A 24,204-nucleotide genomic window follows, 5' to 3' on the forward strand; every position below is an offset into this window, starting at 1 on the left:
GGCCCTCTGGGATAGAGAATTCCAAAGATTCACCACCCTCTGTGTGAAGAAATTTCTTCGCATCTCAGTCCTGAATGGCCTACCCTTTTATCCTGAGGCTGTGGCCCCTGGTTCTAGACTCCCCATCCAAGGGAAACATTCTTCCAACAGCCACCCTATCAAGCCCTGTAATAATTTTGTATGCTTCAATGAGATCCCCTCTCATTCTTCTGAATTCAAGAGAATACAGGCCTAGTTTATTCAATCTCTTCTCATACGACAGTCCCACCATCCCAGGAATCAATTTCGTGAACCTTTGTTGCACTCCCTCTATGGCAAGTATATCCTTAGGTAAGGAGACCAAAATTGTACACAGTACTCCAGGCGTGGTCTCACCAAGGCCCGATATAATTGGAGTAAGACTTCTTTACTCCTGTACTCAAATCCTCTTGTAATGAAGGCCAGCATACCATTTGCCTTCCTAATGGCTTGCTGCACCTGCACATTCACTTTCAGTGACTCATGTACAAGGACACCCAGGTCCCTTTGAGCATCTGCATTCCCTAATCTTTCACCATTTAGGAAATACTCTGCCTTTCTGTTTTTTCGACCAAAGTGGACAACTTCACATTTATCCACATTATATTCCATCTGCCATGTTCTCACCCACTCACTGAGCCTGTCAAGATCCCCTTGAAGCCTCTTCACATCCTCTTCACAACTGACACTGCCACCTAGCTTTGTATCATCAGCAAATTTGGAAATGTTACATTTTGTCCCCTCATCCAAATCATTGATATAGATTGTGAATAGCTGGGGCCCAAGCACCGATCCTTGCGGTATCCCACTAGTCACAGCCTGCCATCCTGAAAAAGACCCGTTTATCCCTACTCTTTGTTTTCTGTCTGTTAACCAATTCTCAATCCATGCTAGTATATTACCCCCCAATTCCATGTGCCCTAATTTTGTTCACCAACCTTTTGTGTGGGACCTTATCAAAGGCCTGCTGAAAATCCAAATACACCACATCTACTGGTTCCCCTTTGTCTACTCCACTAGTTACATCGTCAAAGAACTCCAATAGGTTTGTGAAACAGGATTTCCCTTTCATAAGTCCATGTTGACTTTGCCCAATCTTACTATTAGTTTCTAAGTGCCCAGTTATTGCATCCTTTATAACAGATTCCAGCATTTTTCCAACTACTGATGTGAGGCTAACAGGTCTGTAGTTCCCCATTTTCTCTCTCCCTCCTTTCTTAAATAACAGGGTTACATTTGCTATCCTCCAATCTGCAGGAACCGTTCCAGAATCTATAGAATTTTGGAAGATGACAACCAATGCGTCCACTATCCCAATGGCCACCTCTTTCAAAACCCTAGGATGTAGATCATCCGGTCCTTGGGATTTATCGACTTTTAGTCCCATTAATTTTGCTAGTACTGTTTTTTAACTAATAATAATGTCTTTAAGTTTATCATTCTCGCCATACCCTTGGTTTTCTCGTATTTCTGGGAGGTTTTTTGTGTCTTCCTCCGTGAAGACAGAAACAAAGTATTTATTTAATTTCTCTGCCATTTCCTCATTCCCCATTATAAATTCTCCCGTCTCTGACTGTAAAGGACCTACATTTACCTTCGCCAGTCTTTTCCCTTTCACATACCTATAGAAGCTTTTATAATCCGTTTTTATATTTTTTGCTAGTTTGTGCTCATATTCCATTTTCCCCTTCTTTATCAATTTCTTGGTCCCCCTTTGCTGATTTCTAAACAGATCCCAATCCTCAGGCTGACTGCTTTTTCTGGCACCTTTATAAGCTTCATCCTTTGACTTATTACTAGCTTTAATTTATTTTGTTAGCCATGGTTGGATCACTTTTCCTTTTGGGTTTTGATGCCCTAGAGGAATATTGTTGCAAATTATGCATTATTTCCTTTAATGTTAGCCATTGTATGTCCACCTTCATACCTTTTAGTGTAGTCTCCCAATCTACCATGGACAACTTGTCCCTCATACCCTTGTAGTTTCCTCTGTTTAGATTGAAGATTTTAGTTTCAGATTGGACTACATCAGTCTCAAACTTAACGTAAAATTCAATCATATTCTGGTCACTTGTCCCTAAAGGCCCCTTTACCACAAGATTATTGATTAGCCCTTTCTCGTTACACAGTACCAGATCCAAAATAGCCTGTTCCCTGGTCGGTTCCTCCACATACTGATCCAGGAAACCACCTCACATGCATTCCAAGAATTCGTCCTCCACACCATTAGTGGTAATTTGATTTGCCCAGTCAATATGTAGGTTAAAGTCCCCCATGATTACCGTGTTGCCCTTGTTACATGCACTTCTAATTTCTTGATTGATACTGTGCCCTACATTACCACTACTGTTTGGTGGCCTATACACAACTCCCACCAATGTTTTCCACCCTTTGCTGTTTCTTCGCTCCACCCAAACTGATTCCAGTTCTACACCACGATCTGCCGAGCCAAGATCTTTTATCTCTACCGTACTGATCTCATCCCTTATTAATAGCGCTATGCCACCTCCGTTTCCTTTTTGTCTGTCCTCCTAAATGTTGAGTACTGTAGAACATTCAGTTCCCAGCTTTGGTTACCCTGCAACCATGTCTTTGTAATGGCAATTACATCATACCCATTTACTTCTATTAGTGCCATTAATTCATCCACTTTGTTGCGAATGCTACGTGCATTTAGCTAAAGTGCCTTCAACTTTGCCTGTTTAATATTTTTCTGCACTTTGACCCTCTTTACTGTTGGCCTTTGTTTCTGCTCCCTACTAGTTTTGCTGACTACTTTTCTAACTTGCACTTCCAGCTTTGTTTGTCTCCATTCTGGGCCCACACTTAGGTTCCCAGCCCCCAGATATTTTTGTACAATATAGTAGCCAGGGAAAGATCAGCACCATATTAGAGTGGTCAACATCCACAGGGAAATGTGAGGTGTCACGTTAATAATCAAAAAACTATAACAGACTGTTAACCCCATATTGGATTCAGTTAGACCTCAGAGCACAAAGTTTAGCTGAGGGAAAACTCCAACTACAAAATATGATCGATATTCCAGTGAGAAAATACAGTCAGGAATCAAGGCCATGCAACTTCTCAAATCCTTTTCTGATACTACATCTGATTAAGGTGGTCTAGGTCCAACTGGTTCCTACCTATGCACCTTTTCCAATATTTATTATAGCAAAACAAAAGGTTGTAAGATAAACAAGTAGCGAAAATAATCACTAATAAATTAAATTTCATAGAAACCATGCCTGTGTCACCTCCAGACTTGATTATTCCAATGCTTTCCTTACTGGCTTCCCAATCTCCACCCTTCATTTCTGCTCACCCAAAACTCGGTTGCCTATATATCCTTCCCTGCAACAAGTCATGCTCGTCCATCACGCCTGTCCTCGCTGACCGACATTGGCTCTCCATCTCCCAATGCTTTAATTTATAATTGCCATCCTCATGTTTAAATCCCTTCATGGCCTCATCCTTCCCTATCTGTGTAGCCTTCTCCAACTCTACAATGCCTCCATGAACTTTCCATTCCTCTGACTTTGGCCTCTCGTGCATCTCCCTCTCTTCACCCCACCTTTGGCAGCTGTGCCTTTAGCTGCCTGGGCCCTAAGCGCTGGAGCTCCCTCAACCGCTCACCTCCCTCTCCTCCTTTAAGACCCTGCTTAAAACCCACCACTTTGACCAATCTTTTGGTCATTCCTTTTAATGTCTCTTTTGGCTTTGTGTCCAGTTTTTGATACCACTTCTATGAATTATTTTGGGACGATCTTCTATATTAAAGGCACGATATAAATGCAAGTGGTTATTGTTGTTGAATCAATGAGATGTTGCAAACTATTTATGTGGTATGACCCAGACATTCTGATTCAAGTTACTTAAAAAAAAACTTCATGTAGCTGCAAATTATGTATGGTGAAATCAGCAAAGCCTTGCTGACTTGATAAAGTCACAGTTTGGATATTTCTCTGATTGCACTTTGTAGCAACATTATAAATGTATTTGTGAAGATTTCCTCTCCGCTATTTCTTGTGAAATCATAAACACATTCTTTTGGAGCATGCTTACAATTTCACTAAAAATATTCTTCAGAAACACTATTATGAAGTTGTGACACATAATGACCAGACGTACCCTAGGACAACCATCCTAGGGAATATCAAATAAAAAAGATCTTTGATATCATTGTTCTTTTAAAAGCATAGCACACATAGATACATTAAAGCATATTTTAGAAGTCGAGTGACAGGACTTCGCACAATTTTGCACACTTTGTAAAGACCAATAATGCTTTGTGAGTGAGATAACAGAAATATTGCATTGTCAAACCTGTGTGAAACATGTATACTAGAGGAAAAATGTTTTTTTTGTGATTTTTATTCCATAATCAGGGTTTTTTCATTGGCTGTAAAGCACTTTGAGACATCCGGTGGTCGTGAAAGGCGCTATATAAATGCAAGTCTTTCTTTTCTTTTTTTTTCTCATTATTCATGGACAATGAAGTTCTGAGGAAATTATGAAAAGTAGTATCAGCAGAATAAAACCATAATATTTCCTTAAGTCTGTTCATATTGTAAGCATGGTCCAACTTTAGTATTTTTTAAGGCTTCACAATGGTTTGTTTCACAGGGAAACTTATTGAAGTGGGTGGAAGAAGTTAATGTGATGTAGAAGAAGTTGTTGTTGGAAGAAAACCTCACTTTACAGCTATTGATTCTGAGGTGAGAAATGCCAAGAAAAGGACAACAGTTTTGGAACAACGCAGGTGGGGCTTGACACAGTCTTTAGTATTAGAGCAGTGTTGTCCAATACATTAACCAGTAGCTACATGTGGCTAATTTGGAAGTCAGATGTGGCTAACTTCATTTTTGACTAGTAAATTCAAAAAAATGGTAAAAGATAATGTCATTAGGCATGCAATCACAATAATCATATTTGTACGGCGTATGCATGTGTACTTTAACTTCTTTGTGCATTTGTTGACAAAATGGCAAGATGAAAATCAGAATGTGTGAGTGTTTTTTGATTGTCATGCGTGCTTTGTTTCCTTGGTTACTGCTTATTGGTTATCTGCTAAAATGGTGTGTAACACTGGTGAAAACGCCAGACTTCAGCACAATGAAAACACCAGCAACATTGTATGGAGAGGGCAGCTGACATTATGGTCAGCTTAATTTGAAGTTGCTTCATTTGAGTTATCTATTAATTCTAATTGTTTGCAAACACAAATGTGCTGTTTTACTTAAGTTGATTAATTCAAATTACTGGATAATTTGAATCTTTTCAAGCAATGAGACGTTGAATTAACAGGTTGACTGTATAGTTCATCCACTCTGCTTTTACAAGGATAGTTTTTTGTTTGAAATTATAATTTTCTATTTAAGATTAAACGGAACTATTTTGTCTGCAAAGTGAACTGGTATCAGAGAGCGCTTACAGTACATTCTTGAAAATAATGCAAGTTTAAGTGCAAACATCAGCCGGGTTATGTCTGTTTTCTGTGCCACATTGTTGGTGAATGACAACATGTTCATGTTATAAAATGAGTTACATCGAGGCTGTGGTGAATGGATGAGTGGTACAATACCATCTCAGTTAGGAACCTTCTCTTAACAATCCAAGAGAAAGACAGCTGTATTTGCTACTTTATTATTTCCATTCATGCATCTTCCTACAAGTATCTCTTACCATTCAACCATCTCTACTATACATAGATACATAGAAGATAGGAGCAGGAGTAGGCCATTCGGCCCTTCGTGCCTGCTCCGCCATTTAATGAGATCATGGCTGATCCTTTAATTCAGTATCCCGTCCCCGCCTTCTCTCCGTAACCCTTAACCCCTTTTGCCCGTAGAAATATATCTAATTCCCTCTTAAATATATTTAATGAGCTGGCGTACACTGCCCTCTGTGGCAATGAGTTCCACAGGTTCACCACTCTCTGAGTGAAGAAATTCCCCCTCATCTCTGTCCTAAATGGTTTAGCCCTTATCCTTAAATTATGTCCTCTAGTTCTGTTCTCACCCGCCAAGGGAAACATTCCTTCTGCATCCAGTCTGTCTAGACCTGTCAGAATTTTATACACTTCTATGAGGTCCCCTCTCAATCTTCTAAACTCCAGTGTGTACATCCCTAAACTACATAGTCTCTCCTCATAGGTCATTCCCGCCATTCCTGGTATCAGCCTGGTGAATCGCCGCTGCACCCCCTCCATGGCAAGAACATCCTTCCTCAGATGAGGCGACCAAAACTGTACACAGTACTCGAGGTGTGGTCTCACCAGTGCCCTGTACAGCTGCAGCAAGGTATCCCTGTTCCTGTATTCTAACCCTTTTGCTATGAAGGCCAGCATACCGTTTGCCTTCTTGACCGCCTGTTGCACCTGCATGCTCGCCTTCAGTGACTGGTGTACAAGAACACCCAGGTCTCTCTGTACTTCCCCCTCTCCCAATCTATTGCCATTTAAATAATAATTTGCCCTCCCGTTCCTGCACCCAAGGTGGATAACTTCGCACTTGTCCACATTATAGTGCATCTGCCATTTATCCGCCCAATCGCCCAGTCTGTCCAAATCGCTCTGGAGCTTCCTGGTCTCTTCCTCTGAGCCCACCCCACCTCCTAGTTTAGTGTCGTCTGCAAATTTGGAAATGCTGCATCCGACTCCCTGATCCAGGTCATTAATGTAAATTGTGAACAGCTGGGGGCCCAGGACAGATCCCTGTGGTACCCCACTTGTTACTGCCTGCCATTCAGAAAATGAGCCGTTTATTCCAACTCTCTGTTTTCTATCTGACAGCCAGTTCCCTATCCACGCCAAAACTTTCCCCTTTATCCCATGAGCCTCAATTTTCCATGCTAATCTTTTATGTGGGACCTTATCGAAGGCCTTTTGGAAGTCCAGGTACACCACATCTACTGGCTCTCCCCCATCTATTCTACCAGTTACTCCCTCAAAAAATTCCAATAGATTAGTCAAGCACGATTTACCCTTTGTAAATCCATGTTGACTCTGTCCTATCCTGTCCCCATTTGCTAAGTGCTCCGCTATTTCATCCTTAATGATGGACTCCAGCATTTTGCCCACAACTGATGTAAGGCTTACAGGTCTGTAATTACCTGCTTTTTCCCTACCCCCCTTTTTGAATAGTGGGGTAACGTTAGCTACCCTCCAATCCATCGGCACTGTTCCCGAGTCTAATGAATTCTGAAAAATCATCCTTAGTGCATCCGCTATCTCTAGGGCCACCTCCTTCAGTACCTACTTCAGCATCTACTATAAATGCCTTTATATAATTACAAATAAAGCAGTATCCAAAATTTTAAATAACAAAGCCACAGTATCAACAGAATACACATCAAGTCATGGTAGTATTTTATTTTTGTATTACTCAATAATAATGAGCAATGTAACCTACTTAAGTCTTTGTTCCTCCAAAATATTATACCAGGTAACTCAGTAGTCTAAAAATCTCAGCCTTCAAAGTGTATTCTCTCTATAAGCTTTAGAATCTCAATTAAAGACTGTGGATGGGAAGGGTGAAGGAAGGGGAATAATATAACATTAGCAATTCATTTGCTCTTTCCATCTACTATATTTGATTTGGCAATAACAGAAAATAAAATACCTTTTCTTAAAAGCTTTTGTACAAACCATTTATATTCTACATATTTACAAATGTAAAACTGGTATTAGGAAAGATGTAAAGAACAGGCTTTCTCATTAGAATGGGAAGTCTTGTTGCTTGTCCATTAAAAGTTCGAATGTTCTGCAAGATTTAAGTCTCTCCGCTTTTGGCCACATGATGGCATACTTGCAACTGTTTAGGAGATTGAATGCAACAATTCATTATGGATGTTTTTTCTTTATCATAGATTGTCAGTGGATAAGTTCACTTGCTAACTTGTGGATTTGTGGCTTGAAAAATTATAATTACTTTGCAGGTCTGGACTATAATGTAAGAAAGATTCCTCAGGAATTATTTCCATCCAGCTCCATACCAGGGCACTCTGGCAAGGCCGAAGTTTATCATCATAATGACAATTGTGCAGTTTTTGGTATATACATTCCAATGATGCTGCTGCTTCCCAGTTCAGTACATTGTGTGCAGTTTCATGAGTGTGGGCCTAATTGTAGCCTGAGCAATGAATGCTAGAAGATGCATCAATTATGGAATCTAAAAGAGATTTTAACCATGAGTCATTGAAACATCTTGCATCTGAATACTTTTCCATTTGGGGAAATCAAATTGAAGGAGGCCATTAAAGTATAATGATTTATTGTTGCTTTTTGCATTATAAAACTGGATGTGGTAAATGTAACCCTGAATTACAACAACCTTGTTGCAGAGAAGAGATTCACTCAAGCCCAAATGTTCCTATTTGGGGTTGTGGCAATTTGCCAATAAAAGACTTATTATGTCCAAGGTTTTATTGCCAGATGATGAATGCCTGATCTCTGCTAAATTGTGAAGCATTATAGTGTCAACTATAATTAAAATGTACATATTGAAAAAGCAAGATTCTCATGATGCAGGGAGCTAAGCTAATGTATAATACATGATGATAAATTGTGATAGACAATACCACAGATGTTTTTGCAAACACATTCTACCTTTGAAGAGAATTGTAAAAATTCTGTTTATTTAGTTAATGTAATATAATGGGATGTGAGGGAAGTTGGATGGTTTTAAATATGCAAATCACAATGTCTGACTTCTGACATAAAGGATGCACATCATAATATATATGCCATCATTTTTGTGCAAGTGACAATACAAAATTAAAAAGAAAATAAACATGTGCACTTTGAATGTCTGTTCATATCTCAACAAGTATTAACACATACAGCAGTGAAGCCAAATAAAACACACATGCATAAAGCTGTAGGTGTGGGTGACATATGCACAATTGGAATTCTGTTTTCTTTAAAAGTGTACTAACAGGTCAATGTACTCCCAAACAGTTTTACTGTTCCTTTGAAAATAATCTTGGATCTGGCACATGAATTTCAAGTCCTTTTTGCCAGTCATCAGATTTTATAATCTCTAATGTGCTGTTCCTGTAGATTTCTTGTAGCTGCCCTGGTACTTCTGCACTTCCACTAACAGTGGTATTTAATGCTGGGTTCTGAGAGTTCCGGACTATTAGCTTTGTCTTTATCAAGATACTTTGAGTTTTCTTTCCTTTTTTTTTTAAAACAGTTCTTGATTCTATTCATCTTCCTCTGGTTCATTCTGTAATATAGCCATTTCTTGCTTGAGGCACTCCCTGAAAAAGTTGAGGATCGCACTGTACATGTGACGCTTGCTTTTTTCAGCTGTAATAAAATGGCCTTCATCTGGGTAAATCTGTCTCATAAATAAAATAAAAGATTAGTGAGATGTGATGAAATGCTATTTTAAGCACCTATTAGTCAACTTTAACCATAACAATTTATTTTAAACGAGCCAAAACAGAACATGTTGTGGCTAATACAATTATTGGTACTTATTTAGACAATTCTGTGTCAATTTAACGCATTTTAGATATGTCAATTAGATAAATGACCATCAATGGTAACAGCAATTGTCGATTTGATGAGGCAGAATTGGCACCAGCCAACGTGTAATCATTACACTGCCCTTTAAAGGTTATTAAATGAAGACTATTTTGTGCTCCACATAAGGTGAGAACTAGCAATACTGGAAATATTGCTCCTTCTGCCATACCCACAGTTTTGTGCATCAAGTACACAAGATGAAGTAGATGCAGTGTAGAGTTCTTTCTGCAGTTGCTTCAATCAGAACATAGAAGAGCACTCCCTATTGGACCATACTTCAGTTTTTTTTTACTCTGTTCTGATGGCATCTTTAAACAAGACTAAATTAGCAGTAAATTATGAGACGTTTTGTGCTATGGCTTCTAGCCACTGGAAACTAGATACACGCTGTCCAATTCCACTGTCAGTATTTGTCAGACATCATCATCATCGCTCGACTATCGGTGAAGTCCAAATGCTCTTTCGCTGACTTGTTGTAAACTACAGCTGCGTCACTGCTTGCAGGGTGTGGATGCCATTGACTAATTCAAGGATTAGCTCATCTTCCTTTTGATGGCATTTCCTCCATCAAGGGTTCCACTACCCTTCTCCAGGCGCTCACCCATCCAAGGCAGTTAGCACTTTCTGGACTTGGCCAGGTTAGTTAACTGCTGCCTGGCACTTAGTATTGACCAATCACAGGTAGTACCATCGACTGTCATTACGGTAGCAGATTTTAACACCCGACACCAGTGTCAGACATAGGTAATTTTGATCTTACTCCAGAACTGAAACAAAGTGAGCTGACAGTATCATCATGGTTTGAAATGGATTTCCACCAGGGTCTCAAAGGGGATAAAGTGATGCTTTGAAATAATGTTCAAAAGCATTAATCCATTCAGTTAGCTCAACCCCTAGATTTGTTGCATTGGAAATACAAATTTACATTCATTATAAATTAGATACCTGCATAGTGTAGTTTCTTTCAGCTTTCACCAGGTGTTGTATCAGCTCTGCGGTATGCTGAAAATGTACATTTGCTGCAAAAAAGCAATAAAAAGCTGACAACTGAAAATAAAAACTGATCTTTATTAGTTGTTCATCAAGGCAGATTGCACCAAATCTAATAAAACTGCTTTTAAATGAATCTAAATTAATTATACACTTAATTGTTTCAAATTTATTAAGTTATCAAGATCAATGTGAGATAGACATAATTCTACTGGATGCTGGTTTTAAAATGTATTAACGCTGCAAGTCTATCTACCTCCCAGCTGACATCTGAAGCTGAATCAGGAAGTATGGAATGTTGGCATCCTGGTCAACCCCGAGTTCAGTTTCCCCTGCCAATATCTGCTCCTTACCAAAAGAACTATCTTTCACCAATATCCAATCTGCTCTTCTGCCAATAAAATGCTAGTCCCTGTTTTCATCACCTCAAGGCTTAACAAATTATTGTCTTCATCACTGTTCTTCCTGCTTAAATCAACTCATTCACATTGTTGTGGCGTGCATCCTCACCTACTCTAAATCACACACTACTGTCACCCTCACCTTTGCAAGCTCTACTGGTTCCCTGTGCGCCAACGTATTGGTTTCAGAACCCTCATCCTTGTTTTGTAATCTCTCCAGAGCCTTGCCCCACCCTTCATGGAGACTGAGGATGGTACTGGAAAAAAACTGCAGTCCATCTGGACAGTCCCCAAAATAAATACCCCTCAATCACCCTTCTCTTCTATTATAACCTTTCATAAGGTACCACACGGTAACCTCGTGACAAAGGTTAGGGCATGTGGAGTCAGGGAACAAAAAGCTGAATGGATAGCAAATTGGCTAAAAAAAAAGAAAGCAGAGAGCAGGAGTAAAGGGTAGTTATTCAGATTGGAGGAAGGTAAAAAGCGGTGTTCTACAAGGTTCAGTGTTGGGACCACTGTTATGTATAATTTACATTAATGATTTGGATTTAGAAATAAGTAACTCAATATCAGCATTTGCAGATAATACCAAATGGGGGGAGGGAACGGGGGGCTACAGGCAACACTGAAGAAGAATGTAACATAATACAAGAAGACATTAGAAAACTTGCAGACTGGACAGTCAAATGGCAAATGAAATTTAGCATAGATAAATGTGGGGTAGGAAAAATAGAAACATCACCTACATCTTAGAAAGTAAGAAACTGAATGGGGTAGAAGAGCAAAGGGATCTAGGGATACAGGTGAACAAATCATTAAAGCAGCATTACAGGTCAGCAACACAATTAAAAATGCTAACAAAGCACTGGGATTTATTTCTAGGGGTATAGAATTCAAAATAAGTTATGTTAAACTTGTAAAGGACCCTGGTCAGGCCACCCTTAAGAGTACTGTGCACAGTTCAACGGCTAGAAATTCATTATAGCCCAGGAATGGGCAGTATAATTAGAAAAGTTGGAGAATTAGCGCCAGGCGCAAATGTTTTAAACTGCATGCAAAATTCATTCTCACTGCTCAAAGAAATGATTGGAGCATTAATTCAAGTCTTTAAGCCCAAGCTCATTGGCGTTACACTCAAAGGGTGGACCAATATCAGGTACAGTCTAATCGCAAGTCATGATTGCCACAGGCTTTTTCCATTCTTAAAGGGGAGGTTCATTGATGCTTCAGAACCTCATTTTCAGCATTGCTGGCTGTACAGCTGCCTCAGCAAGCAGCAGCAGGTCAAGGAGAAGGAGCCGGAGGACTGAAGCAGCTGTACTGTTGGAAGATACATGCCCCAGGGAGAGAGCCCACAGATTCTGCGATCCAGCATTGGAGGCGTTGGTGTTCGCTGTGGAGAGACAGAGGGTGGTGCTCTACCTGGCAAGTGGTAGGAGGCCCGCGCTGCAAGTCTTCCGCACCATGTGGAGGGAGGTAGTGCAGCATGTCACGGGCAGCACTGTGATCCCTAGGGCCCACACACAGTGCAGGAAGAAATGTAATGACCTCACTCGGGTGGTCAGGGTGAGCCAATGCTTCAACAAATGCTACATACCACCACCTGAACCATGGTCTTCACACACTGCACAAAGCACCACACCCCCAACACTCGCCCACCAACAATCTCTACCTAGCAACACTCACACCCACATCTCACACACAATGACAGCTATTCAACTAATAGCACATCACCCAAATACATAGCTCCACACTCACCCACACACTTTCCTTTCTCTTGCATGCCCACAACAGGAGGGAGCAGGAGCATACAGGCGGGGGGATAAGCTGACACCCAACCACAGTCTGTGCTGGAGAATAGAGTGCTGCAGATATTGGACGCCAGGGCCATGGGCGACTTTGACCCCCTTGGGGACACAACGATATGTTCATCCCTACTCCTTCTTCTCACATCCCACTTCCCCCTCAACCCACAAGCATTTCACACCTTCCAGCTAATCATGCTGCATGCATGCATTTCTCCCTTCCTGCCCCGCCCTCCCCGCCCCTCACCATAACCTGACTCTTGTGCCTTTATGCTTTCAGATAATGAGCAAGCACCGGAGCAGCCTGTCCCTGAGGGCACCGTAGAGAGCGAGGCAGGAGAGGAGGAGGAGGAAGAACACACCATGTCACTGCATGTCTCACCCGCAGGTTCCAGCTCAGATACTGGCACTACGCGTTCTTTAGAGGCTAGTATAGTAGCAGGATCTGCACAGGGTGAGGCACCAGGGACGAGTGGGCTACAGCAAGGCCAGGGGGAAAGGGTAGCTTGGTGGCCAGCTCCACAGAGGGCGAGTTCTGCTGCACAGGACTCAGATGAGGACCTCGATGGGGAGGCCTTTAGAAGAAGGGTGATGGGCATGCACACGGAGATGATAGGTGCAATGGCAAGGGTGCCCGAGAGCCTCTCGGCAATGATAAGGAGCGTGAAGGAGTCCACCTCCAACATTGCACAAGGCTCTGCGCACACCATGGAGCCCATCATTTGCAGTCTGCAAAGGATGGTAGACTCCCAGAGAGACCGTGGCGATCCAGACCTGATACCGTGTGTCATGGGTGATCTGGCAGCTTCAATTGCAGCACAGGCGGAAGCGATGCAATGTCTTAGTGCTGTAATGCAGTCTATGCTTGGTGGCATACAATCTCAGACTGCTCTCATGCAGTCTCAGCTTGATGCCACGCAAGCTTTGACTGCTGTCATCATGACTGGGTCTACCACCATCGACCGGGGCTTTCACGGTGTCGCAGCAGGCCAACAGATTGCTAGGGTTGCTGAGGTGCTGCCCTGAGGGAGTGGCAGTGGGTCAGTGGAGCAGGAACCTGCTGTCCTCTCTCAGAATGACAGCATTCCTGCTCCCACCACTGCCCTTGTCGCTGCCTGTCATCCAGCCAACCCAGAATACTGCCGCCCATGCTGAGGTGGTGCAGTCTACAGCCGGGCCTTCGAGGCCCAGAGCCGGTCAAGGGCGTCTTGCAAGGCCATCTGAAGTCTCCAGCACGGACACTCAACAACCTTCACCAGCCCTGCTGCAGCCACTGGGACAACACTTTGTAGGCGCACTAGAGTAGGCAAAGGCACAGTAACGAAAGGCACTAAGGGATTGCACAAGGGTGAATAGTTAATATTTTTGTAGTAAATAAGTGTTCACTGATTATTGATAAATTTATTAATTCAGTTTGGGTTTTTTTGTGGTGTGTCTCATTTCAGCTTTGCACTGTTATATGGCCTGTGACAGGGCTGGAATGATGGGGATGTGCTGAGCAATGGGAATCTGGGGTTTAATTCATTCGAACCACAGTCTGATGAGGCCGTCATCGACCGCCCTTCCGGAAGGCCGATTGAGTAGCTGCTTCCTCCCTCGCTCCTGTTCCTTGTCGTCCTCCTCCTCATCCTCCTCCTGAGGTGGTCCCGCAATCCCTGGTGGCAAGGGCTGGGCCCTCATGATGGCCAAGTTGTGGAGCATGCAGCAGACCACCACGAAATGGGACACCCACTCAGCTGAGTACTGGAGGGCTCCTCCGAGTAGTCAAGGCAGCAGAACCATTGCTTGAGCACCCTGATGGTCTGCTCAATGATGTTCCTGGTGTCAGCATGGCTCCCATTATATGAGTGCTGGGCACGAGTGTTGGGGTTGCGGAGGGGATTCATGAGCCAGGTGGAGAGCGGATAGCCCTTGTCTCCGACCAGCCAGCCATGAGCTTGACGTGGTGGCTGGAAAGTGCTGGCACATCGGTCTGGCGCAGGATGAAAGCATCATGGCTGCTACCAGGATAGCGGGTATTGACATTGAGGAGTCATTGTCTGTGGTCGCACACCAACTGCACATTAAGTGAATGGTAGCCTTTGCAGTTACAGAAGAGCTCAGGATTGTTATGAGGTGCCCACAAAGCCATGTGGGTGCAGTCAAAGGCACCCTGCATTATGGGGAATCCTGCTATCCTGGCAAAGCCACATGCATGCTCATCCTGCTTCTGTCTGGTGATGGGGAGGGACATGTAGTCCCTTCCCCTACTGTAGAGAGCCTCTGTGACCTCCCGGATGCAGCGATGGACGGCGAACTGCAAGATGTTAGCTATGTCTCCTGTTGCAGACTGGAAGGTTCCGCTGGCAAAGAAATTGAGGGCGAAAGTGACCTTGACTGCCACTGAGAGAGCCGTGTTCACCCTGCTCTGAGGCTGGAGATCTGGTTGCAGGAGGTGGCAGAATTCTGTGACCACCTCCTTGGTGAAGTGGAGCCTTCTAATACACAGCTTCTCACTTAATTGGAGTTAGGAGAAGTGCTCTCGGAATACTCAAGGAGGTTAAAGCCTCTTGTTGAGGGCCCTGATGGCCCTCCTCCTCCCTCTGGCCACATGTTCCAGTCTTTCTTGCTGCCTCTGATCCCTCTGCCATAGATCCTGGAGGGCGAGATCGACTACCAGTACAGCCCCATTAATGTAACCAAGTGTAGCAGTTTGATTTTTTTAAAGAATAAATGTAGCTACCTTTTAGTTGCCAGAGCACTCCTGATACTATATAACATTGAAATGACGGAATGACACTGTTGCACTTTGTAAAACTGACAAGAATCCACTTGAAACTCCGCTAACCTACAGCTGCGACTCATTACTGATGATCCCTTTTAATAATGTCCCTGGAGCCAGCTTCTTTTTGCTTCATGCCAGCTCTCCCTGTCGCTATTTCCTCCAGGTGCTAAGGTAGGTGGCGACAATCAATTTCGCAGATCGGGCGGCCAGTGAGCGCTGTACACTCACTGATGTCATGATCCACTTGGTGTTGAGGCTGCCGACGACAACAGTTAGCGGCGGTGCTGCTGGGGGGAGGGGGCGGGATTTGGCATGCGGTGATGGATTTGCCTTGCCCCGGCAATACTGCTCCAGCACCCCGTTAGTGCCATCTGCTGGCACTAATGTGAGGCACTAAGGTACTGAATTTTTCCCTCCTAGTCTCTACACTATAAAAAGGACACAGAAGCACTGTAGAAAGTGCAAAAAAGATTTACAAGGATAGTACCAGATCTTAGAGATTACAGCTATTGGGGAAGACTGAACAGGTTGGGGATTTTTTCTTTAGAGAAGAGAAGACTTTGCGAAGACCTGATAGAGGTCTTTAAAATTATGAATGGGTTGGACAGAGTAGACGTGGAGAGAATGGGCTAGAAATTCGGTGCATTTGTGCCTCTGGGGGGAGGAGCCCTTCCATGCGGCAGCACTACGTGGCCCAGTGCGTAGCACTGCAGAATGCACCGCCACGATATTCGGGGTTAGCGCTCTAAGAAGGAAGTGGAGCGCTTGAACTAGCACTCCACCTCCTTCTTGGGGTACTAAAACTGAAGTTAGCGATTGCCGGCGCTATTTTCCACCGGGCACTAAATTTAGTGCCCAGGCGATGTTAGCGACCCAATATGGTCGCTAACGAGTTTTTCCCCTATAGTTTCTATTTGTGGGAGAACCTAAAACTAGGGGCCATAAATACAAGATAGTTACTAATAAATCCAATAGGGAAATAAGATAAATTTCTTTACTTGGAGAGAGGTTAGAATGTGAAACCACAGGAAGTGGTTGAGGCAAATACTTAGAAGCTTTCAAAAGGAAACTAGACAAGTACATGAGAGAAAAGGAAAATGTTAAAAGGCTGACATGTGGAGACTCATGTGGAGTATAAACACTAGTTGGGCCAATTGACCTGTTTCTGTGCTGCATATTCTATGTAATTATTTATCAAATTCTTCCTTAACTTTTTCCACTCTATCTGCCTCTATAGCCTCCATGGTTAGTCCATTCTACACATGCATAAGGTAGCTAAATCTGAATGATTTGTGCATATTCTTATAAGCTGAACCCCATGTTCCTTGGCTCTAGAGTTTGTGGAAATTGCAAGCATATTTAATGTAGTTCAATTTTTCTATTTCCTTAAGATTTGGAATGTTTGAATAATATCTTCCTTGAGTCTACTCTTCTCCAGAGTAAACAATCTGAGGTTCTTCAACCTCTCTTCATAGCTCAGATGCCCAAAGCTTGGCTTCAGTTTGATTTCAGTTTAAAATACAGCATCACTCGATCTGGAGATTTTTTAAAAGCAGTCCAATCAGCACAATTTTCAGACAGTTCAGAAATTCCCTTTCATTGATGGACTATCGGCAGAGTGACAATATTGCTCAACAATTTTAAGCCGCCGCTAATCCATTGCAAACTTCCTTCCAGGGCTCTCTTTTGTTATGCGGGCAGGTTTGAAGTGATAATACCACTCCTGATAGATTTAGCATCACTGGGAATGAGAGAGGTACTGTTTTTATGCAGCCTTTAAAAGGTTGCAACAGTTAAAGGACAATGTCACTTTTCTGCAAGAAATGGTGGGGTAACTTCGGAGGTCTCAGCAGTTAAAAGGACTCCTGAATTTTCAGACATATCCATGGAGGTCTTTTTGACAGAAATCAGGGTCAAGATTGTTGGACACTAATTGTAGGAAGCCCCGTAAGAGTGTGGTGCAGGCTGTCTGGAGGGAGCCAGTGCTAGCTCCACCACTGTAAGGACTGCCGCACAGTGCCAAAAGAGGTTTAGTAATGTTGCAAGGGTAGCTAAGTGTAGATAGTCTTGCCAATACAGATCCTCTATCATTCAGACAGCTTTCACTCACATCCTTAACTCTCATCTAGGTGTCACGGGAATTGACTTATGAAAAGGACAAACTCTCCAAACACCTTTACTCAAGACCACTCTGCCAACTCACATTGTCTACCACAAAGGCTACAGCTAGATTGTCTACCACAAAGGCTACAGCTAGTCTTCAAGGACACTTCATTTAAAGGGACAATGTATCTTCAAATTTCATCATGGCGTGTATGCCCTCATATGGGAGGAAGTGTCTATGGCACTCACATGCCATTAACATCTCATCATGCAAAGGAAAAAATAGCCTACAACCAGTGGCAAAGAAATATACCAGTGGAGCAGTAGCAATGCTAAAAATCCTGAGCACACAAGAGAAGGTACTGTAGTTTGTGGATACGTGGACAGGAGAGCCTGTGGGAGAGGGCAAGGTTGGTGGCAAGTTGGCAACAGAAGGTTGGTGAAAGCTGGGAAATGCTCATCATAGGTACTCTCATCTTTTTGTGCCATCTCAAAGTATTGCAATGTCCTTACACTCAGCCACTATTTCTTCAAGGGGAAATGCCACTGTTTGCAGCTAAACAAGCTTTTCTGTGTTTCACATCAGGAAGAGGTTAGCCATGATGATGACCACCCAGACACTTCCACTGGGGAATTAGCTGCCATTTCCTCGCCAACTGTGGCTTCATAAAATTGTTGTCATTGCACCTGTAGGAACCTTGTCAATCTGTCGAACTGGATAACTCTCTCCTTGCGTGCTTCTATTAGGATGAGCAGCTACCTGACTAATGTGGCAAAGATCACTTGCTGCTGTCTAGAAGGATCCAGCCGCAAAGAGGTTTAAGGCTGTGTGACCTTGACTGGTATAGACAATGTTTTTTCCCTGACAGAATTGGGCTGCAGGTCTTCAGCCAGAAGTTGACATATTTCCTCATTAACCTCTGGGGAAAACGCAGCCTTCTAAGGCACCGATGGGCAGAAAAATCTAAGTAAGACCTTTTATCTGCAGACCCTGGTGAGTGCCTATGAGTACACAAGGTAGAGACGCCTGGGGGGAAAATTCGGTACCTTAGCACCTCCTGTTAGCGGCAGCAGATGGCAGTAATGGGGCGCTGATGCAGTAGTGCCGGGGCGAGGCAAATTCAGCAGCGCATGGCAAATCCGGACACCCCGTTGCGCCGCTGGTATGAAGTACCACCGAGGACTTCAACGCCAGACAGATCGCAGTGCAACGCTCACTGGCTGCCTGATTTAGAAAATTCATTGTCACCTCTTAACTTAGTGTCTCAATCAGACAGCGACAGGGAGAGTTTGGCGTGCAGCTCCAGGAAGCCAGCTCCAGTGATGTTATTTAAAGGCATCAGCATTAATCACTCCCAGCTGTCAGGGCAGGTTAGTTTCAGTGGTTTGTTGTCAGTTTCACCCACTGAACAGTTTCTATGAGTAATTTCAAGCTTCCTTTGTATCAGCAGTTTTCTGACAACGACAAAATAGCTACATTTATTGTTCAAAGATTCAAACTGCTGCACTTGGCAACATCAATGCATCAATGGGGGGCTGTACTGGCAGCCTCGCCCCCCAGGATCTACGGTGAAGGGAGCGTAGGCAGCAAGAAATAGTGGGAACATGTGCGCAGAGGGATGAGGAGGGACATCAGGCTCACACCAGTTAAGCGAGGAGCAGTGTATTAGATGGCTCCGCATCACCAAGGTGGTGTTCACAGAACTCTGCCACCTCCTCCAAATGGACCTCCAGCCTCACACCAGGATGACTTAAACCACAGATCCCCTTTGCTCACCACATCCCCATCATACTATCCCTGTGTCATGCCATATCACAGCGTCCTCCTGTGCGCAAAGGTGAAATGAGAGAGACCACAAAATATTGCAAACTCCATTAATAAATTTATGCATAAACATATCACACATATCACATTCACTCTAATAACTAATGACCCTTGAGCCTGCCATAGTTGAATAGCTGTTATTGTGTGGAAGGCGCGAGATGTGGGTGTAATTATTGGTAGGTAGAGATTGTTGGTGTGTGAGTGCTGGGGGTGTGGTGCTTTGGGCAGTGTGTGAAGCTTGTGGTACAGATGGTGGTATGTAGCATTTGTTGAAGCATTCACCCTGACCACCTGACTGAGGTAGATCTGCCATGAGCACACTTGCTTCAGTCCTCCAGTTCCTTCTGAGAATAAGGTGCTGCAGTACCAATGAACCTCTCCTTTGAGTACTGGGAAAAGCCTGTGGCAATGATGACTTGCAATTAGACTGCACCCGATATTGGTCCACTCTAAGTGTAACGCCAATGAACTAGGCCTTTAAGACTTGAATTAGTGCTCCAATCATTTCTTTGAGCAGTGAGAATGAATTCTGTGTGCAGTCTAAAGTATTAGTGCCTGGCGCTAATTCTCAAACTTTTTTAATGATACCGCCCATTCCTGGACTATAATGAATTTCTAGCCTGCCTGACTCTAAGGCCAGAATTTTGCCAACGCTCAGGGGGCGGGTTTGGAGGCGGGACATCCGGAAAAATCGCAAAGATTGACAGCGGGCAGGAAACCCGCTGTCAACCTGCCTCCAATCAATCTTCCCAAGTGTCGGGTCCCCGATTTGAGCTTGGACCCAACACCTAGCAGCGGGAAGAGGATTATAGCCACTTAACTGCCCGTTAAAGGTTGCTAACAGGCAGTTAACAGGCTCTTTTGCAATTTTGACACTTCTACTTCGGGCTTCCTAACGTCCGGACACCACGCCAGGTAAGTGTGGTGTGTTGTGAGTCTGCTGTAATGTTTCTGCATTGATGACAGCTACAGAAGTGGTGTGAAGGATCCAGTGGTGCACTGGTGAGTTTCAGAGGTAAGAAAATGTTTGGAAATAAATTTTTAATACATTTAGACTTTTCTGTAGCTAACAAGTTTTCAAATGTATGTGTAGTCCCACCTCATTGGGAGAACCTCTCTCACCAGTGACAGATCGCTTCTGTAACCTCACCTGCAGCTGCCATCTGTTCTAGCCTAAGGAGGAAGTCACTGGAGAGCCTGGGTGCAAGAGCTCACCTTTGTACAGTGATTGTCAGTATTGCAGCACCTCATTGCTGTCAAACACTGAGAAATCAGCTTTCAAAAAAAATTGTGTGTGGTCCCTTTAAGAAAACCGGCAGATGATGCGTCATCAAATGACGTCATCTGGCCGGCTTCCTCTTAATTAGCCGGCAAGCCCGCAGGGCGGGCTTATCAAGGCCAATTGACGTAAGATCACGTCTGTGAGCCGGATGTAGTTGGGGGTGGAACTGGAACCCGGAAGCCACCTGACCCGCTCCCAAGTCGCATCGATCAAGAAAATCGCGGCCATAGAGTCTCCAATCCAGCCTATTCCATATTCTTATCATCCTCCTCTTTATAGCATAATATAGGTATTTCCATTTGGAAATCCATGTCCCCAATGCAAAGCATTACTTTGAGCAAAACTTAGTAAAGCAAATATGCTGAATGAACCTCCAAAGTACTACAGAAATTGATTTGCAGGCAAAGTAACACTAGCTTTCCGTCGAAGCATAAAAAATGACCTCAATGTGCTATCCACCTCAGGAATGCTTTCCTGCAGCTTCTACCACCACATATAATGGCGCTAATTATTTGGGGTAGGTTTAGGTTGGAAGTTGGGGGGAAATGGGATGGAGGGATTACCCATGCCCTCTTGAACCTGTTACCATGAGGCAGCTTGGGTGCCCCAGTGGGTCTTAAAGTGGACCTGCACTTTTTTGGTAGTACAATTCAGATGCATATTTGGATTTTTTGTGGCAGATTTGAGGCAATAGCCATGAAGACCCCATTTTACTCCATTTACTACCAAAAAATAGATGGTCATTTGGAGAGAAATCCAGGCCACAACCTCATATGCTAGCAGATTTTCAACACAGTGACTGCCACCAATGCTTTTTCATACCAAACTTGCATGCTTACTTTCTCTCAACAAAAACACACTCTGTCGGTGTCTTGGTTGACCTCTTGCAGCTCAGGGACTCACATCTGACCTCAACGATATTCACCTGCTTTACGTCCCCACACACACACTTTGCTCCTCTAACATCAGACTTTTTCTCCCTCTCAATCCCTTTGCTTCACCATTGGTGGCTGTTTATTCAGCCACCATGCTCCTGCCCTCCAGAATTGTCCATCCAGTTCCCTCCACTTTGCTTTCTCGCTCTCTGCTTTCTAAATTCTCCTCAAAACCTTCCTCTTTAATTGTACTTTCAGTTACCACATTCTGACCTCTCAATTTTCCTCCCCTTTCCTTATCATTGATATCCATTTTATCCCTTTACTCCTTATTGTAAAGAACTCCGAGATGTTTTCCTCCCTATGAGCAGTGCTATATAATTGCAAGTTGCTGTTATTTGTTGCTTGTTTATCCTGTTACCTACAGCAGCTGTGGCTCAGTGGGTAGCACACTCGCCTCTGCGTCAGAAGGTTGTGGGTTCAAGTCCCACTTCAAGGGATTTAAACCCACATAAATCTAGGCTGACACTCCAATGCTGTGCTGAGGGAATTCTACACTATTGGAGGTACCGTCTTTCAGATGAGACATTAAACTGAGGCCCCATCCACTCTTGCAGGTGGATGTAAAAGATCCCATGACACTATTTCGAAGAAGAGCAGGGGAGTTATCCCCAGCGTCCTGGCCAATATTTATCCCTCAAGCAACATAACAGATTATTTGGTCATTATCACATTGCTGGTTGTGGGAGCTTACTGTGCACAAATTGGCTGCTGCGTTTCCCACATTACAACAGTGACTACACTCCAAAAGTACTTCATTGGCTGTAAAACGCTTTGAGACGTCCAGTGGTCATGAAAGGCGCTATATAAATGCAAGTTTTTTTTTCTTTTTTAAAAATACACATAGAACAATAATATAATGGAGGGAAAACCCATGAAACCTTTTTTATTTTCAAGGACACTGACTGTATGTAGTTAAGTTTTATGTTGATTTTACATTAATGCTATCAAACCTTCAAAGACAAGTATATTCACTGCCATTAGACAGTGAATATTGGTAGACTATTCAACCATTGGAAATATCACAGCCGAGACCAATTCTGTCCTGACTACATCTCAACAGAATTTTTGATCTGGGTCAATGGAAAGAAACACTGGCTGACTTTCCCCTCTAAAGCCCAGGGGTGCTGAGGCCCATTGTAGCACCCCAACATGACTCCAGATGAGCTCAAGTAACTCACTTCAGTTTGGGGATCAAAACTGGAACCCTGTTTAGCTTGTATAGTTTAGTTTCACACATTTACCAACTGAACGAATGGGGAGCCCCTAGTCAGTATTTCTACAGGTGTTGTTTACACCTGCTGATCCATTGGTGCACTATTGCAAAGTTTTTACATAATTTAAGAAAGGCACTGAAATTGCATAGAGATTATCCTGATCTGCTCTATCTTTGGAGGGAGACCAGCGAGCCCCCCAAAAAATGGTGTGAATGGCTGAACATGGCTGTTTACACGTTGTTTCACTGGGAGTTCTGCTGGCCTCCTGGGAGATTGGGAGAACCCCTGTGGAGTTTCAAGGCCAAAATCTCTTTATTTTTTAAAAATTCGCTTTTAGGATCTGGGCATCGCTGGCAAGGCCAGCATTTCTTGCCCATCCCTAGTTGCACTTGAGAAGGTGGTGGTGAGCCGCCGCCTTGAACTGCTGCAGTCCGTGTGGTGAAGGTACTCCCAAAGTGCTGTTACGTAGGGAATTCCAGGATTTTGACCCAGCGACAATGAAGGATCGGCGATATACTTCTAAGTCAGGATGGTGTGTGACTTGGAGGGGAACTTGGAGGTGGTGGTGTTCCCATGCGCCTGCTGCCCTTGTCCTTCTAGGCGGAAGACGTCGCAGGTTTGGGAGGTGCTGCCGAAGAAGCCTTGGCGAGTTGCTGCAGTGCATCTTGTAGATGGTACACACTGCAGCCATGGTACGCCGGTGGTGGAGGGAGTGAATGTTTAAGGTGGTGGATGGGATGCCAACCAAACGGGCTGCTTTGTCCTGGATGGTGTCGAGCTTCTTGAGTGTTGTTGGAGCTGCACTCATCCAGGCAAGTGGAGAGTATTCCATCACACTCCTTACTTGTGCTTTGTAGATGGTGGAACGGCTTTGGGGAGTTAGGAGGTGAGACACTCGCCGCAGAATACCTAGCCTCTGACCTGCTCTTGTTGCCACAGTATTTATGTGGCTGGTCCAGTTAAGTTTCTGGTCAATGGTGACCCCCAGAATGTTGATGGTGGGGGATTCGGCGATGGTAATGCAGTTGAATGTCAAGGGGAAGTGGTTAGACTCTCGCTTGTTGGAGACAGTCATTGCCTGGCACTTCTGTGGCGCAAATGTTACCTGCCACTTATCAGCCCAAGCCTGAATGTCATCCAGGTCTTGTTGCATGCGGGCATGGACTGCTTCATTATCTGAGGAGTTGTGAATGGTGCTGCACACTGTGCAGTCATCAGCGAACATCCCCATTTCTGACCTTATGTTGGAGGGAAGGTCATTGATGAAGCAGCTGAAGATGTTTGAGCCTAGGATACTGCCCTGAGGAACTCCTGCAACGATGTCCTGGG

General features: G+C 43.7%; 1 protein-coding gene across 2 annotated transcripts in view; it reads right to left on the reverse strand.

Annotated features, from left to right (window-relative positions):
* Positions 1-7,372: 7,372 nt before the first annotated feature.
* dpp10 (dipeptidyl-peptidase 10 (non-functional)) overlaps positions 7,373-24,204 on the reverse strand; it is a 1,285,183-nt gene continuing 1,268,351 nt past the window's right edge. For both annotated transcript variants that reach the window (XM_085986567.1, XM_085986568.1), the window contains 2 exons: positions 10,496-10,569; positions 7,373-9,359 (listed from right to left, as the gene is read on the reverse strand). In XM_085986567.1, the coding sequence (XP_085842693.1) occupies positions 9,222-9,359; positions 10,496-10,569 (212 nt within the window). In that variant the 3' untranslated portion in view covers positions 7,373-9,221. The remainder of the gene's footprint in view (positions 9,360-10,495; positions 10,570-24,204) is intronic.

The sequence above is a fragment of the Somniosus microcephalus genome, chromosome 4, assembly GCF_052327205.1.
Source record: "Somniosus microcephalus isolate GS21.2 chromosome 4, FLI_Smic_1.0, whole genome shotgun sequence".
NCBI lineage: Eukaryota > Metazoa > Chordata > Chondrichthyes > Squaliformes > Somniosidae > Somniosus > Somniosus microcephalus.